Source organism: Lepidochelys kempii, chromosome 17, assembly GCF_965140285.1.
Source record: "Lepidochelys kempii isolate rLepKem1 chromosome 17, rLepKem1.hap1, whole genome shotgun sequence".
NCBI classification, from domain to species: Eukaryota; Metazoa; Chordata; order Testudines; family Cheloniidae; genus Lepidochelys; species Lepidochelys kempii.
In genome coordinates, this window is record NC_136396.1 from 10,115,536 (window position 1) to 10,129,438 (window position 13,903).

Genomic DNA, 13,903 nt, shown 5'->3' on the forward strand with positions numbered 1-13,903 from the left:
AGAGAGACAAGGTGGGTGAGGGAATATCTTTTATTGAACCAACTTCCATTGGTGAGAGAGAGAAACTTTCCAGCTTACACAGAGCTCTTCTTCTGGTCTGGGACAGGTACTCAGAGCGTCACAGCTAAATACAAGGGGGAACAGATTGTGTAGCATAAGTAATTAATATTTCAAGGGACCATTCAAGATGAAGTAGCCAGTTAACACCTCTCCAGTCACGGAGGAAAAGGAGAAAAAAAATGAAACAAGAAATGCCAAACCTGCAGAGGTATCTCCATTGCTAGGATGCTCAACACCCCCACAATGCACCTTTCAAGATCCATGGGTACTACACATGCCCATCACAACATTCACTGCCCTAAATAACACTGCTGTGGGTAAAACGTGGCCATCGCTACGCTCTTGAATGAACACACACCGAAAAATTATAAAGGACAAAAACGCCATATCCCCTCTAAGTGAACACTTTTCACAAAGTGATTGCTCTGTACCTGACCTATCAGTCTTCAGGAAACCTGCATAACAACCTCAAAAGACGAACCTGGGAGTTAAGTTCATAACTTTGCTAGACACTAAAAATCATGGACCGAATAGACACACTGGATTGATGGCTTATTACAACAATCTCTGACCCACTATCCACCCCCACAGTGTTTTTTTAATAGCATAAAATGACCTTGCTATATTTATACATAAATATATACTCAACAGGGCCATGACTCACTGGAACAATTTGTAACATACCACCCTGCCTGCTACTCTTAACTGACCACTTCAAACCCTTTTAGGCAGAACAATCTAATTCTCAGTTGTGACCATCTCTAGCATGTTCCCCCTTCTGCTAAACAATCTCTCCCAACTTGTAATTATCTCAGACACTCTGCTTCCTTCCCCAGGCTTGAAGAAGAGCTCAGTGCAGCTCAAAAGCTTGTACAAACAGGTAACAGTCAAAGATATTACCTCACCTGCCTTCTCTCTCCCAGCTCCTGGGACCAACATGGCTACAACAATAACACTGTCGTCCCTGCCCCCCCTTTTAATCTACGAGCCCGATTTTAAAAGGGTTCTTAGTTAGGGTAACCCATCAGCTAGAAAATTTAATTGCTATCATGTCAGGATGTGGCTGCTGGAAGTAGTGCAGTTTTTCTGTATCACGTAATGTTTAAACGTTATTGGGCATCCAATCGCAGAAAAAACCCAAACTGGGCCATAACTCATAGAAAGAGTCTAACTTTGTCGACAGAAATACAATTCTAAATTGTACAGCTGGCAGTAAAGTTGTTATAAATACAACTGATAATGCAACCATGTACTCAAAATAGCACTGTTTTGGAAAGGGTGGGAAATATTTACCTCCAAGGTAATAGATTTTATACATTTTCCCATACTTTTTGTCGCTGATTTAAAGCAATGGCTCTCTACCTTTCCAGACTGCTGTACCCCTTTCAAGAGTCTGATTTGTCTTGGGTACCCGCATGTTTCACCTCTCTTAAAAACTTACAAAATCAGACATAAAAATACAAACGTATCACAGCACACTGTTACCTAAAAATTGCTGACTTTCTCATTTTTACGATATGATCATAAATCAAATCAATTGGAATATAAATATTGTACTTGCATTTCAGTGTATAGTATACGGAGCAGTATAAACAAGTTGTTTATGAAATTTTAGTTTTTACTGACTTAGCTAGTGCTTTTTACGTAGCCTATTGTAAAACTAGGCAAATATCTAGATGAGTTGATGTACCCCCCTGGAAGATGTCTGCGTACCTCTGGGGGTACACGTACCCCTGGTTGAGAACCCCTGGATTAAAGCAAACATCTGTAGTCACATGACAATATGAGCTTGTTTGTACCATGTAATACATCAAAATATTTGTCACTAGTTGTAGAATGGACTGGTTGGAGGAAAGTTTTTCTGTCTGCTATTTTATTAGTATTGGCTGCTGTCCAATGATTCCTACACCAGCAACTGATGTTAATACAGTTTCAGAGTAACAGCCGTGTTAGTCTGTATTCGCAAAAAGAAAAGGAGTACTTGTGGCACCTTAGAGACTAACCAGTTTATTTGAGCATGAGCTTTCGTGAGCTACAGCTCACACGAAAGCTCATACTCAAATAAATTGGTTAGTCTCTAAGGTGCCACAAGTACTCCTTTTCTTTTTGTTAATACAGTGTACACCCCGATGAAATATTTTCAGGATATGTTCCACTTTCTGAGCCAAGACTGGACCTATGTCATGTACGATCAAGCAATCCACTGCAAAGCACACTTGATTAAATGGAAGAATCAAAACGTATTTGATGATGACCACTTTGAGATAGGAGACATGCATTGTGCATTGAATTTCATGAGTGATATAGGCAGAGTGATGCAGAAAAGTGGGTTTGAAAACATCCTTGTGGAAGCCAACATCTATGGTGCTTCAGTCGTCAGCAATGCTCTAAGAGGAAAAGCCTGTAACGATGATGATAGAATCCACAGACTTCTGCAAGAGGCAACAAATGGTGCTTAGCGATGCCATCCATGATGATGGTCACCCAGATGATAACAGAGGAGATGCATCTTGGAGAAAGCTTGAAGATGTATTGAAGTATTTGAAGATGGGGGAAGGCACAAAGAGAAAGCAGAGTGGAAGCACAGAATGCTCTGGCAGACTTTATGAACATCGCCAATCACTCCATCAGCTCACGGACACTTACATTACCCCAGGAAAAAAATCATAAAACTCGCAATACACTCCTTCGTCCCGAGGCGGTGGGAGACCCCAGGCCACGTCCCTTGCTCTGTTAAGGTATTTGGACTAGGGCCTCCTACTTCCCAGGCAACTTGAGAGGGGGACGTCCCTGTTCAAACACCCTCACCTTCTTCGGGACAAACGTCCTCCAAAGAAAGTAAAGGCATTTAAACAGGGAGCTCCCACCTCCCTGGGAAGTCCTCTGGAAGGCCGGGAATCTCAGTTCAAATCCCTTCTTTAACAGGCAGAACCAGGATTTGAACTAAGATCCCCCACTTCTGAGGTGAGTACCCAATCACTGGACCAGGGAGTGATTCTAACGCTTTAGCTGACCCTCACCATATTTAAAATTGAGCAGTCTCAATAGGCAAGAAGGAAAGCCACCCCTTCCCCCAAGTATAGCCCCTAGTCCAGTGATTGCAGTGCTTAGCTGCTAGATGCTTTCCCCTCATCAAACAGAGGTGGGAATTGAACCAGAATCTTCCACATCCTGGGTGAGGAACAAAGCCACTGGACTATAAAGGGATTCATATGGGGGCAGTGGCCCAAACACTATGTAATTATTTAATGAAGTTGACCAACTTCAACAGGAGAAGACAAGCAACCCACAGCAGAATCTCCCTTAGTTCGGTGATTAGGACACTCGCTCGAGAGACAGCAGAGCCCTACTCAAACCCCTTCTTAGCAGGCCAGGGGCGACCTGAACCAGATAGCGATGATAAGAAGATAATTACAGTTGTACCCTGTGTGCTTTAGCCTTATGGCTCCAGCCAAGCAGATAACATCAAGCATACGTTACATAATAAGGGGATGGGGGGCTCATTATCTGCATCACTTTGTACAAATAGACAGATAATTTTTTCTCCAATCAGTCCATTCTACAAATGCCGATAAATATTTTTGACATATTACATGAGTGGTTCCTAACCCATGGGCCGTGGCCCCCAGGAGTCGGCAGACTATGTCTAAGGGATTGGCCAAAGATTGTCATTACCATACAGCAATGGTTTTCCAAATGTGGCCCGGGGTCCGCTGGGGGTCCACAGACTATGCCTAAGATTTCCAAAGGGGTCCACACCTCCATTCAAAATACTTTGAATCCATAAATGAAAAAAGATTGAAAACCATTATATGGCATGGTACAAACAAACTCATACTGGTGGACAGCTACATAATTTTTCTTTAACCAAAGGCAAAATGGTACAGGCAAATGTATAGAATATATTGACTGGGGGCTAAATATTTCCCCAACTTTCCAAACAGTACTATTTTGAGCACAGAGTTGCATTATTGATTATATTTAGAAGATTTCTGCCAATTTAGGTCAAAATCAGGCTATGTTTCTGTGAGTTCTGGCCCTTTCTGTGATTTTACATTGGTGGCGGGGGGAGGGGGAGATGCATGGTTGGATGGGATGTTCAATAAAGTTTAACCATTTTGTGATAAACTGCACCACTGCTAGCCGCTACATCCACCCTGGTGAGGGGCACCAGATATGTGCCTGACATGTGAGCGCAATGAAATTAATGTCCAAAATGGGTTCAGGCTGTGTGATGCGAGGTGCCTATGGTAGCCCACAATGAAATTGCCAAAGTCAGGGCAGGCTCCAAAAAGTAGAGCAGATTCTGTTTGGGGATTGGTCCTGCTTTGAGCAGAGGGTTGGACTAGATCTCCTCCTGAGGTCCCTTCCAACCCTGATATGCTACGATTCTCCCAAGACTGGTGGTTTTCAACAACCAGTCACAAACTGTTCTCCTGGTCCCCACAACACTGGTTATCAAGAAGCCAAAAAAAAAATCATGCAGCCCCCTTTATCACATTCCAGTCTCAGGCTCCCAATCAGCACATAGGCCCAGTACAGTGAGAAGTGATTTAAAACTCTGCTCGCTATACAGAATGTTCTTCTGATCCGCAAAGGGCCAGCCACATCATCAGATGAATACTAGTTTGGATCTTACCCAAAATACACGCTGCCAGCCAGTCCTTTAGTATCTAAAACTAAAGGTTAATTATAAAAGAAAGGAAAGAGAAAAGAGTTGTTAAATGGTCAAAGCCGTCAGATCCATACATATGACTTCAGAGTCCATAGATCAGGTTCTCAGCAGGATTGGTGAGTTTGCTGGCTTGTAAAGTCCCTCTGGAACACATCCACCACTTGGATGGGTCTATCAGTCCTTTGTTCAAAGCTTCAGTGTGTAGAGAAGTTACTCCAGAGGTGAGAAGCAGGACTGAAGACAAACTGGAGAAGATGCAGCTGCCTTTTATATCCTTTGCCATGTGGCCTGTTACATCCTTTGTCCCAAACATAAGCACGTGGGCATGGAAAAGCTCTTGGACTAGTCTCCTGTCCATAGCCATGTCCTGCTGACTCATTGGTGTAGCCCCGGCGTCTCTCAATGGGTTAATTGTACAGCTGATTGCCTTTGGTGGACCATTAAGCAGGCTGGATAGTGCTAATGCCAATCTGTCTGGGGGTGTCACACAGAAACACAGCACAAGTTGGAAATATCAATATACCACACATTTATAACTCACAATTCAAAGATGATGCATACAAATAAACAAGATTATCATACTTAGCAAATCATAACTTTTCCATTGATACTTTACATGGCATATCTTGTAAGATTCCTTGCCATTTTGTAATATTGGGATCAATAATATTATAAATGGTCACCCATATTCCATACAGCATCGGGGGCTGGTCGACTGTCTATTTTTTTAAACATGCCGTAGACATCATTTTTAAAAAATCAATGTTCATTGCCTGCCAAGGCTCCCTTGGTAGATGGGAAATATCTGGTAAACTTCACTCCTGAATCTATTCAGTTAGTTATCCTGTAATGCAGTGGGATTTTGGGGGACAGCCCCAAACAGAATCCAGTTTGAAAGCGAGGTCAACTGATTGTGCTTTTAGCCTAACAAAAGGCAACACAGATGTATCTTGGGTTCTCTTTTGCAGCAGAAAGTGGAGGAACATTAGTCTTGGTGAGTCAGGATGGGATCCAGAGACCTCCCCTCCATTTCCCACAGGGAAGTCATCTCCTTGCTTTCCTTTCCTGCCTGGAAAACGGCCTTCTGCCTCGAGGACAATTAGACCCACCACTTTGGTCACAGCAGGGCAAGGTACTCTCAGGCTGAGAGCCAGTGTTTTGAACTACAAGTTCTTTGGGGCAAGGTTGGTCTTACTGTGTCTGTCCAACAGCACCCAGCGCAAATGGAGCCAGGGGGCTCTGGGAGCTACTGTCATGCAAATAATAAACTCAGGACATGGTGACATTTAAATGCAAAATAAACAACCCCACTGATTATCCCCTAAACTGTCTGACTTGTTTATAAGGACATAGATTCCGTAATAACATGAGAATAGTTTCACCACTGAACCAGTGCTATAGACACTTTTAAAAGGTGTTTGAAAATGATGTGGACAGAAGCACGCAACCTGATAACCGCCCTGGTGATATCACCTATAACTGATGGACTGTTGCCAGACCTTAAAGGGATGTCATTAGGCCTTTACACACCTTCCCTATATCCCGACAAGTCTTTTCTCCGTTCCCTTTAATGACCTCCTTCCCCTGGGTACGTAGGTTCCATATGCAGTAAGATCATGCCTCTCACCCAAGACTTGGATTTTTCAAGGGAAGTGATGGGAGCTCGGTGCCCCATTCCCAGTCAATGGGAGTTGTGTACCCAGCTCCCTTGAAAAACCACCGTTGGCCAGGTGCCTGCAGCCCATTCTGGCCTGCTCTTGATGTGCCCAGGTTAGAGCCCAATGCGTTATTCATCAAAGGTCTTGGAGTTACCTTCTTAGTCTATTGTTTTGACACCGTTCTACTGCACCACTTCATCTCCTGGTAACTGTACCTACTGGGTCATTTTCACTGTAGGGTAAAGTATTTCCAAAGCTCCGGAAACGAAATAGTAACAAGTCAGTGGATCTGGAGGAAATGCCATATGAGGAGTCTGCTACAGACTATGTCTTCAGGATTATCTATCCAGGCCACAGGCACGATAACAGTAAGTGGCTTCATTGTTCTTTCATTTAAAACAAAAAAACTAGAGTGGTATGCTGGGATCTGTGGGGGAAAGAGACAACCCAGATTTTTTTAAGAGGATATTGCCACAGAGGTGTTCTGCCTTGTTAGGTAATTTATGATCCATGGTAAAGTTTACTATGGGTTTTCTTAAAGCTATAAAACAGGGGTTCTCAAACTTCATTGCATCACGATCCTCTTCTGACAACAAAAATTATTACACAACCCCAGGAGTGGGGACCGAAGCCTGGACTGAAGCCTGATCCCGCCGCCGCCCCGGGATGGGAGGGGCAAAGTCAAAGCCCAATGGCTTCAGCCCCAGCAGGGAACTTGTAACCTGAGCTCTGCCACCCTGGGCTTGGGCCCCGGGTAGTGGGGCTTGGGCTTCAGCCCTGGGTGGTGGGGCTTTGGCTCTGGTCTTGGCCACAGCAAGTCTAAGCCAGCCCCCTGGTGACCCCATTAAAATGGGATCCCGACCCACCCTTTGAGAACCACTGCTATAAAACCTTCATTGCCCCAAACAGAAACGGAGAGTCCTACTCTCAGAGCCACCCTGTGTTCTCCAGCTGAACCCTGTGCAAAACTTTCAAACGGAGACCAAATGCAAAACAATCCCCATGGCTAATCCAACAGCAATTCTGCTCCAAAAATGAAGTGTGTTTCTATTGCGCCGGCAGCTTCCTAGCAAGAGTGTTATTAAAAGGAGAAAAGATTAACACTAACCATTAAAAAAAGACCCTCCCTCGAAAAACCAACATACCCAAAACCCTGCAAGCCCAATTTTCCTGGCATTCTCTACTGAAGCTTCACAATAAATAGGGGGGAGAACCCACCCACCCCCAAACTCCTTCCTCTCTTCTGTGAATCCGAACTCTCTATATACAAGAGATCTTGCACGCTGGTTCTCTAGCAGTGGGTTCATTTTCACGTCCATTGGTGGAGAAGCTAGAAAGTAGCAACATCCTGAGATGTTTGGATCACGGTCCCAAGTTTAAAGGGGATTTGGATCCAGTGTTCCCATTCAGGTTCATCACAGCTCGAAAGTGGCAAAATCAATTAAACACTTACCCATGCCCACTTCCCGCCCCCCCCCTCACCCCGCCCCTGAGAATAGGCCATAAGGAGCCAAGCTTTAGCCTCAACCCAGCCTGTGAGGGAATGTCTGCACCACAATAAAACACCCACTACTGGTTCTTGTCATCTGACTCAAGCTCGCGGGGCTATAAAGCTGAGCCTGAGCTCTGGGACCCTCCCTCCTTGGGGCATCCCAGCGCTAGGCACGCAGTCTGCTCCCACCAGCAGGAGGCACTGCAGATTGTGTGGACACATGCAGCTGTTCGTGTCTGGTTGAAATCTGGCCCATGGAGTGCGTGCTCTTCTCCGTGAGAAATGTCTCTTCCCCCCCCACCCAGGCGCGGGGGAGTTCCCAGGGTCTCTCCCCAGCTCCGACTCCTCTGTCTGTGTTGAACGTGTCCTTTGAGACTTCTCCTAGAACCAAGTCCTCTCTTCTTATGCTCCTCTTTCACTATTTTCTTTGAGCAGTAACTATTAACTACCACCACTTAGCTGCCAGCCGCTCTGCCTCAGTCGATGACGACGAGGAGGAGGAAGACCGGCTCCACGCAATGCTCTCAATGATCTGCTCTCGGAACCTCACAGCTCCTAATAGGATGAAAGGTTTTTATCCACCGCCCCCCGGCCCTGCCCCCTCAGTGCTCTATGGCAGTGTCACCCCAGTGATGCATACAACAGTGTTGGCATTATGGCAAGACAAATGTTTTTCATTCACATCAGGGGTGGGAAGGCACCCAAAAGCCGGGGGAGCAGGGTTAGCAGCACCTTTCCTCCCCATCTCAAGGTAGGATCCATGACAATGAATGACAGAGCCATCTTGCTTCCAGAATCTTCCTCCTCCAGACTCCCGCCTTAAGAGTTAAGTCACGACTCATGGTGTGTGCTCATACAGGGAAGTAAGCGGAGAGAAGGGGGCCCCTTACTTTGCTGCATGGGAGGTGGTGGGCGGGGAGAAAGGTATGGGTGAGGAGCCCTCCACCTGTCCAGCTTAAGAGGTAGCAATAAGTAAGATGTACTGAGTAAAGGGCTGGTAGAGGTTATGCCCCCTCAGCACGTGCGGGGAAACAAGAATCAAGTTGTAAATTAGAGTACATCAATACAGCACAAAAGGACCCACGGCAGCAAGTCTCAGGGTGACACTACAATCTACCCTTAAATGCACATGGAGACTTGAACAGACCAAGAAGCTTTTCATGCACGAGTGCCCTCCTGTCCACATACTGTGTGGATCTCAAACGATCAGTTACCATATTCCTTACTGTACAACAGGCCCATCAAAAATACAGCCCCGTTCGCTCACCCTCGACCTATTCATAATGATATACTTGTTCACACCAGCAAACTTTCATCCCAGCAGAGATGAGCTAATTGCCAGATGATCAGGCCCTGGCTGTATAGTTCTGGAGACTTAGAATCCCTCCCCTCTTGAAGGAGGGAAGTGACGGGCATTCAACGGAGTAGAAAACAGTCTGTGGAGCAGAAAACCGTCTGCTGGACAGATGGAATTCTAAGGCTCCAGAAATGAAGCTAAGTTGGCTCAAAAACAGAACAGAAAGAAAAAAAAATTCTGCAGAAATGATCATTAAGATTTCCTTTGTTGAAATGTTCAGCCCAGTTCTACTCAAGCATGACCTCTCCCGTGTTCCTGGCTGTCCCAGGAGTAAACTCATTCAAGAGACACCCCCCTCCTTCCTTAGCTGCAGTATCTGTTGCTGTACAATTTCCATGTCAACAGTCTTGGCTTGGAGCTGTCGTGTCTTCAGGTGCCATAGATTTAACAAAAAGAAAAGGAGGACTTGTGGCACCTTAGAGACTAACCAATTTATTTGAGCATGAGCTTTCGTGAGCTACAGCTCACTTCATCAGATGTTTACCGTGGAAACTGCAGCAGACTTTATATACACACAGAAATCATGAAACAATACCTCCTCCCACCCCACTGTCCTGCTGGTAATAGCTTATCTAAAGTGATCAACAGGTGGGCCATTTCCAGCACAAATCCAGGTTTTCTCACCCTCCACCCCCCCACACAAATTCACTCTCCTGCTGGTGCTAGCCCATCCAAAGTGACAACTCTTTACATAATCAAGTCGGGCTATTTCCTGCATAGATCAAGGTTTTCTCACATCCCCCCCACCCCCATACACACACAAACTCACTCTCCTGCTGGTAATAGCTCATCTAAACTGACCATTCTCCAGGTTTAAATCCAAGTTAAACCAGAACATCTGGGGCAGATGTTCTGGTTTAACTTGGATTTAAACCTGGAGAATGGTCAGTTTAGATGAGCTATTACCAGCAGGAGAGTGAGTTTGTGTGTGTATGGGGGTGGGGGGGATGTGAGAAAACCTTGATCTATGCAGGAAATAGCCCGACTTGATTATGTAAAGAGTTGTCACTTTGGATGGGCTAGCACCAGCAGGAGAGTGAATTTGTGTGGGGGGGTGGAGGGTGAGAAAACCTGGATTTGTGCTGGAAATGGCCCACCTGTTGATCACTTTAGATAAGCTATTACCAGCAGGACAGTGGGGTGGGAGGAGGTATTGTTTCATGATTTCTGTGTGTATATAAAGTCTGCTGCAGTTTCCACGGTAAACATCTGATGAAGTGAGCTGTAGCTCACGAAAGCTCATGCTCAAATAAATTGGTTAGTCTCTAAGGTGCCACAAGTCCTCCTTTTCTTTTTGCGAATACAGACTAACACGGCTGTTCCTCTGAAACCTGTCATTATGCAAGGCATAGATTTAACACACGCTTCCTTTAGCAAAAGAAAAGTCTTAGACTGTTGAGTGATTACAGGAATCCATCTTTTCCTCATTCCTCAGAGCTTTCACATGCCTTTAAATGCAGAACAATGGGTTTAGTGCTAAACGGATATCATCCCTGGCTTGGTGACGTTACCTATAGGAATGAGAGGATAACTGCCCTTGGTCCATTCTATTTTGGCCCTCTGCCGGGACCACTATGATGCCATTGTGTTATGTGGACCCCTGTCCACTGTGATCCCCATAGGTTGCCAAACCAGTCGGTCTGGCCACTACTCAGCGGGGCTGGATTCATATTCTACCAAAATGCTCTTAGAGGGGATGGAGAGGAAGAGAACCCCCTAAAGCCCTCATCATCTTGTAGGAAGTTAGTGTTTGCAGGAAATATCTGAACAGCAGGTTTCTTGTGAAGATGAGACTTTGAAATGACTTTTATGGTAGAAGATCCGTCAGTAACAGCACATGCCTGCAAAGATGCGACTAAAAATATAAGTTAAACGATTACAACTTCAGCTTTGTTTGGTAGCTAATGGATATTTAAAGCAATCCTACTAGAGATGGCAAGAAACACTTTAAAAATAGTTAGCAACCTAGCTAGGACTACATACCATTTGACTAGTGATTCTTGTCAGTGAGCTAGGTTTGACTATCATTTGTCTACCCATCAGTGCTCCCTTGAAATAATGACAACACTGTTGTGTCAGGTTTGCTAGCCACTTTGCTTTTAATTTTTGCAACATGCTTGACTTTTTGCATGTGGCCAAAAGTTGCAGATAAACACCAACAAAAATGAATGAAATGAAGATGCTGTTCACTCTAATTCTTCATGAATTCAGGTACCTTTCATCTGAATCCTTAGGTTCTGTGGGGTTCTCGCCTTTTAAAGTAGATTGTTTCTTTAAAACAAACAAACAAAAAAACCACCCACTTTTCTTGTCCTTGGAGGGGGAGGAAAAAAAATCATCTCAAAACATTTGTTTGTCCAGTGCTTTTTATTTGAACCAAATGAGAAGCTGCAATAAATACTGGGTCATTCAGCTCCTTCCTGAAGAATTAAGGTGAAGAGCATTTTTTTCATTAAACTTTGTTTTGTGAAGTGAAATATTCATGACTGCTTCCGCATGAGCCTGTGCTTTTTATGTTAACATACCTTGTATGATTTCCATGCCGTTAAAATGCTTTATGCTACATTGATGGCTATATCTATATTAAAAATAGAGTCCATCTTCTTTTAAAAAGAAGAAATGTATTGTTACCTGCAATGGCAGAATGCATGAGACGGTTTGGAAATTCCCCACCCCTGCACTTAACATACATTTTGAAAGCACGGCCCAGAGGACCGGAGTTGCTTGTACATGTTAATGCAATGAATGACATCCTGTACTCTGCCTTTTGCCTTAATTTAAATCAAGGGTGAGCTGAAAGGCCAGTTATTTATGAAAAGCCCCAGCAGGTTTAGGTTAAGAATTTGAGCCATGATTTTCAAACACTACTGGCGATTTTTGGGTGCCCAGCTTGAGATACCTTTCAAGGGGGACCCTGGTTTTCAGAATGTGCTAAGCATCCACCCTCTGAAAATCAGGCCTCTAAGGTTTGGAATTGGGCACCCAAAATCTCTAGCTACTCCTGAAAAACTTGGCCTCTTTTTTTTTTTTTTAAGTGCTGATCCTGCAACTTGTTTCCATGTGGGGAGAGATTTCAGACACATGGAAGTTGCGTGTTCAGAGCCTTAAACTCTAGTTTATGTGCTTGGGAGTGATCCGGGGAAGGACAGTGGGCGCACAGGGGCATCCCGTTCATGTGCAATGTTCCAGGGACAGCACCCTAGATTTAAACACACATGGAAAATACCATTCGGATTGATGTGTTACCTTTGTGCTCATGTTGGTTTTGTAAACCAGGCTTTGGCTGAGGCCAATTAAAGAAACGCACTCAAGGAGGTGGCATTGTGATGATGGGTCGATAGCACGGTTCTAACTGCAAACCATTTTACTCCCAGGAGGGTTAGAGTGGCACTCAGGGTGGATTAGCTTTCCACCTCTGTGAGTAACTGTTTCAGGATCAGATCCCAAATGACCACATCAAGAACGGAAAAGTTCAGACTGTCTCAGTTTGAGAGCGAGCCTATTTTTACTCTGGAATTAAACACACAGGATCTTTTGCTGTAGCTCAACCAGAAGTTATGGACTCACTTTAGGAATTACTGGGTGAAGCTCCCTGGCCTGTGGTATACAGGAGGGCAGACTAGATGACCATCATGGTCCCTTCTGGCCTTAAAATCTATTACTGTAGTATCAGATAAAAATTAGCTCCCATCTTCAGAAAGCAGAAGAGCGGCCTGCCTCGCACCCTGCATTTGAAACAGGCAGGGTGCTGGGCCGTGGGTGCACCTAACGGTTATCTAGGGAAGTTGGGGAAGCCCCATCACTGGAGCTTTTTACAAACACCTATCAGGTATATTTAATCTGCCTCAGGTGGCTGGACTAGGTGACCTCTTGAGGTCTCTTGCGGCTGTACATTTGTATGATTCAATGTAAAAAAATGGAGCATGCAGAGGACTTGGCTGGTTTAGCTGTGTTAGAGGGAAAGTAATGTTTTAGGGTCGCTAGTTCTGTCCCTTCCTGTCATCAAGGGTAGAGCCTGCAGCAGAGCAAAGCACCAAGACATCAGGGAGCATCAGGAGGGCAGGGGCAGACAAACGTTTATGGCCATGATTTTTTTACCCCCCCTTTCCCCAGACTCCGGCGACATGATAGAGATGCAGGGATTCGGTGCGAGCTTGTTGTCATGGCAGCTGGAACACTGCAGCCAAGGGTCCTCGTGCCTCTCCTGTTCATCGGGCAGCTCTCCCTACGACATCCCCAGCTGCTGCAACTGCATTCACGACAGGTACACGGGCCAGGCCCGGGGAGAGGGCTTGACTCTATCGGCAGAAAGTGGAGGAGAGCTCTGGGCTTGCTGCCTACGGGGCCCTTTGCACCCCGCACGCAAACGTCTGCCATCCTGCACCCGCTTATTAACGTAGCCATGGTGGACGTGTCCGTGGCAACATCTGAGACTGAGGTAAAAAAATTCAAGAGTGCTGAAGCCCCCCTTTCGAAAGGGACCCAGGCATTTAGGCGCCTAAGTCGCCATGGGAAAAAAAAAATCAATGGGACACAGGCTCCTAAATTCCCAGGTCACTTTTGAAATTGGGAGTTAGGCTCCTAAACCCCATTGGCACTTTTCAAAATGGTCTTCGATAGGTTTCCTGGGCAGGCGGAGGAGAAGTCGCAAGTGTTGCCGC

General features: G+C 45.2%; 1 protein-coding gene across 7 annotated transcripts in view; it reads left to right on the forward strand.

The window, feature by feature from the left end:
* Window positions 1–13,903, forward strand: part of SGSM2 (small G protein signaling modulator 2) — a 143,509-nt gene that overhangs the window by 108,589 nt on the left and 21,017 nt on the right. For 4 of the 7 annotated variants that reach the window (XM_073316038.2, XM_073316040.2, XM_073316043.2 and 1 more), the window contains 4 exons: window positions 5,704–5,867; window positions 6,632–6,761; window positions 8,321–8,455; window positions 13,356–13,506. In XM_073316038.2, coding sequence (XP_073172139.1) covers window positions 5,704–5,867; window positions 6,632–6,761; window positions 8,321–8,455; window positions 13,356–13,506 — 580 coding nt within the window. The remainder of the gene's footprint in view (window positions 1–5,703; window positions 5,868–6,631; window positions 6,762–8,320; window positions 8,456–13,355; window positions 13,507–13,903) is intronic. The other 3 variants (XM_073316039.2, XM_073316041.2, XM_073316042.2) reach the window with 3 other exon arrangements.